At 32.9% G+C, this 4596-nt stretch overlaps 1 protein-coding gene across 1 annotated transcript in view; it reads right to left on the reverse strand.

Moving 5' to 3' along the window:
• Positions 1 to 2422: 2422 nt before the first annotated feature.
• LOC119834033 (tetraspanin-11-like) overlaps positions 2423 to 4596 on the reverse strand; it is a 6238-nt gene continuing 4064 nt past the window's right edge. The window contains exon 5 of the mRNA XM_038358310.1: positions 2423 to 2503. Coding sequence (XP_038214238.1) covers positions 2423 to 2503 — 81 coding nt within the window. The remainder of the gene's footprint in view (positions 2504 to 4596) is intronic.

Here is a 4596-nt window from a genome sequence, read left to right on the forward strand (position 1 = left end):
TATACCGATATTCCTACGGGATACGGTTACGCAGCACGCTTACGCGGTTTCAACCGCGGGTCACAGCTAGTATATATAGATAACGCAATGTGAATTGACAATCCTGCTCACAGTTTTGTGAAAGTTTAACTACGATAAAACAATTTATTTAATTTTTTATTTCATATAAATAGCTTATATTCATACAATATGCATTATCTTTAATGGCAAATTCCCTGTTTATTAAATACAATATTTCCGGATACTCTGTGGTGAATGTAATTCGTAATGTAAGCAATTGCCAACAGAAGAAATGGTGACGTAATGAACGTATAAAAAATTTGTGTTGCAAATATTACAACATGGTTTGCAAATGCGATTTTGATGCGCTTGCAGCAGATCAGATTGTAAGCGGACCTAATGCATATCGTCGGCTTGCATGCATCGTGATGTAATCCGATGCGATAACAAAATGATATGAACCTTATTATTAAAATGTACCTAATTCCTAAAACATTTTTAAATAATTTGATGAAGCGTACTCTTGCGGGAATCCGCATTGGTGAGTAGATGTAATGGAATGTAAATAAGTATATACTTGGCTATACAGCCAAAGCCCAAATTACGGCAAACATATTTATATCATGTCATATTCAGATAGTTACCGTGTTTCTTTATTTTATTAATTGTAAACTTTTCCCTGAATGACACGTGATTACGTTCAAGGATCGCTTCATCTTAACGATGTTGTGTGTTAATTGGAAGTAAACTTAGCGTACGCTACCTACCCGTCATGTCTGCTCCGAGGTTAATGATTCTCAAACATTGAAATTGTCGTATAATAAGGAATTACTATTTCGTCTTTAATGCAGTCGACTCTCATTACCGTTAAGGTCGAGGAATCGATGTATCCATAACAACTGATGTAGTTTCAAATACACTATGACAACGTGGATACTTTGTAATATAACTGCAGAGGTTGCATAAAACTTTGAGATTTCATTAAATGTTTTTTTTCCTAAATTTCCATTCATCTAAAACACAATCTTACCAACCTAGGCTATATATCTATATCTACTACCACCACATCACCACCACAACTTCCGAGTTCTGACATTGCTTTTAGTTTACCTTTTACTTGCCATAAATAAATTGTCAAATATTAAATAAGAAAACTACAATCACACAATAACAAACTCACCGCCTATACACGGTTACACGGTTACGGCTATACGATTTCTTTTTATTCGTCACAATTCAATGAATACTTTTTACAATGGTTTGTGGTTGAAGTGCTTCCCCGATGCAAGCTGGCCAACAATGGATGTTGTGAATGAAACGAATGAAATATCCTTTATTGCACACATGAAACAATAAAATAAGAAAAAAAAAGGATATGACGTGCAAAGGGCGGCTTTATTGCTCAATAGCAATTTTGCTAATGTTGTGTTGTGCTAGGAGGACATGGAAAATATAGAGGAACGATACAAAATTGTTATGGGATTGTAATGAAACAACAATTCTATTATTTAAAGACATTTATTTGTGTTGGTACAACAATGACTTCGTGGCAGAACACTCAACACGCTACATGGCACCGGAGGCACGCGCCGCGATATTGTGTTGATAAAATAATTAATCAAATAATTATTATGCTATCTTGTCCTTACAACTCGTCATCACTTAGAATAAAAAAGTACTTAATTAAAGTTTCTTATTGTTTCCTATTATTTAGATGTAAATGAACATACATTGGCTTATTATACAACTTACGTTACATTTTACAAACAACCGTGTTTAGAATTTTGTTTGTTCACATCAGAACTAATTATCGCGACGCGCTCAGCTGAACCTTCACCAAAGAAAACTCGACAATCAATAGAGGAAACCATATTTTTCTTTAGCAAATAATATAATTGTCAACATTATTTTCTTTTATGAAAACTCAGCATTACATCTACTACGAATGGTTACTAGCACACGAAACTACAGCTACTCTAGAACGCCGGCCGATACTTCTACCTACTATATCAAATTTTATAAATACTTGTACTGTAAAAGCATTGTAAATAAATAACAAATAAGAAATTTTCATCATAATTAAAAGTCAATGAAATACTCAGCATGACTAATGAGTTTGATAAAAATGATTCACCCAAAGTGCACGAAGCGGCCGGCGCGTTGTAATGCGTAATAGTTATTAATAATCAGTCAAACTAAACATAAGTTAAATTATAAACGAACAACAACTAACTATAATGTAACATATCAGTAAGTATTTGTACTCAGATAACGCGTCAACACAGAGTGCGTCTGACTGCGCGAGTCATGCGCAGCGCTCCAGCGATGAAATATATACTTATGCATTGATTGAATTTGAGGATCATCAATGGATAACGATGATAATTTAAGCAATTAAATATTTTCTCCAAAAAAAAAATAGTCACAGACGTCCCTGGATTTCTGAAATAGGAACAAGTGACAACAGTTTTCTATCGAACATAAAAATGATGCCGTCCATCGGCTGCAAACCCGCGGAGTAATCGACATAAGACAAAGAAAATACAGTCGAATTCAGAACCTACTTCATTTTATGACACTTCGGTTAAAAACATCTAAGAATATTGTGAAAAAATGACCAAAAGTGGCAGCGATATAAAATTAATGTAATACACCAACCCACATTCAGCGTGGTGAATTATATAACCTCACTTAGGCCTGTTTTCATACACTGGACACTAAACTGGCTGAAGGTTACGTTGGTGATTATTATAATTGTGATGATGATGGTGATGATGACGGGAAAACGCACTCTGTGTATAGCGGATAAGGTAAATAAATCAGTCTTACTGCTGTCAACGGCAGTTGCAGAGTATTCGGGACAGTCTTCATTTCAGATCAAACTTATTAAGCAAATATAGCGCAAGTCAATTGAAACTATTTACTTGTATCCGAATCGCGTTTAAACCAGTGCACAACTTTTGTATTGACGCGGTTGGCTACCTAAATAGTGAACCCGGTACAAGTCAATCGTCCCAGCGACTTAACAATAAATAAAAATATAAGTACATACACAACGACAAAATGTCAACTTACATGTAACACACGTTTTGGTTATCCACTTACGGCTAATGATTAATTAAACTTACACGTATATAAATATATTATTTGTAGAATATGAAAATTTTGATAAAACTCGACCGATTTTACCCTCTCATTGTAACTAACTAGATTACTATTAATTTTAGTGATAGTATTCAGTTGACAAAACTTACAATTTTGTAAAGTTGGTGAAAAAAAAAATAACAATAGCAACATCGTCTTCACGTCTCTAGTCTTAGTGTAAATAAATATATTGTATAAATAATATAAAATAGGAACAAAAATAAATGCATTTTGATTACAAGTTGACAGCGGGAGGGCGCGAACACCGGGCTAGGCTGTTACTCTTATATTTATTATTACAAAGGGCACTTTAGGGCAGTGAATTATTATACATTTTATTTATGTTCTTTAAGTTTTCATCGTGAAATCAAGTCTATTTATGCAATTCTATCTTCTAAATCCTCTAATTTCTAGGTACCGTAATTTTTTTGTTTTTATTATTTTTTGGTAAAAACTTTGGTGTAATCAATGACTCGCTCGCTGTGGTTCGATTTCAAAAAATCTAATGTAACAATAGTGCGCTATACAAAGTTATACGATCAAAATGTTTTTTTTTAGGTGTATATATACTACTAAAAAAATCTATCCCAGTGCAGCCTCGCCTTTACAAGTGTATCAATAATATAGCGATTTTGGCGCCTTCCTTATGTTTCCGTTAACTAAAGCTTTGCATTTCAATACAATTAATTTTCTCTACGAAGTAAATGCTGACCCAAAAAATCTTGAATCCTCAGTAGAGTAATTCCCAATGCAAAGCTTCAGTTCACTGAACCATGCAATAATAACTTATCAAATAATGTATGGTGGGTTTTATAATACTTCATCAGATTTATTTATTATGAATAGATGTATATAACTCAGTTAATTATTTAGACATTTTGTTTTTTATATTTTTAAAAGAGCTTGGTGTAATATGACATATTGTTTTTATCAAATATTGTTAAGATATATGAAAAAATCTGTTTTTCTTTAACGATAAAACGTTATTCTACAAAAAGGCAGAAATGCTCAATATTATGCAAAGAAATTATTTTTAGGAGAGAAGTTATCAGACCCTGATTTTTATTTTTAAGTCTTATATAATATCTGATGTCTATCTGTTATTTGAGTATTAACAGAAATTATGGTTTAACATTTATTTGATAGGGCAGCATTGAAAATATTGTATTATTTTTGGTTTGAATAGAACACATCAGGGTGAACGACACAAATTTATATTGCATTGTAATTATGTATCTATATTCTATTCTCCTCATTCGTGCTGTTTAAAAGTAAAAGCAATTGAAAAAAAAAAGTTTTGGTAGCACGTCGCTTTAACAAAAAAATTCAAATGTAGTAAATGAATAAAATTTTACCGATGTCACTAAAAGCGAATACACGGAGAACGCACCAAATCGCCTAGTATATGTATGTGTGTAGTGTGGTGTGTGTGTGTGTGTGGGGGGGGGGGGG

The sequence above is a fragment of the Zerene cesonia genome, chromosome 18, assembly GCF_012273895.1.
Source record: "Zerene cesonia ecotype Mississippi chromosome 18, Zerene_cesonia_1.1, whole genome shotgun sequence".
NCBI lineage: Eukaryota > Metazoa > Arthropoda > Insecta > Lepidoptera > Pieridae > Zerene > Zerene cesonia.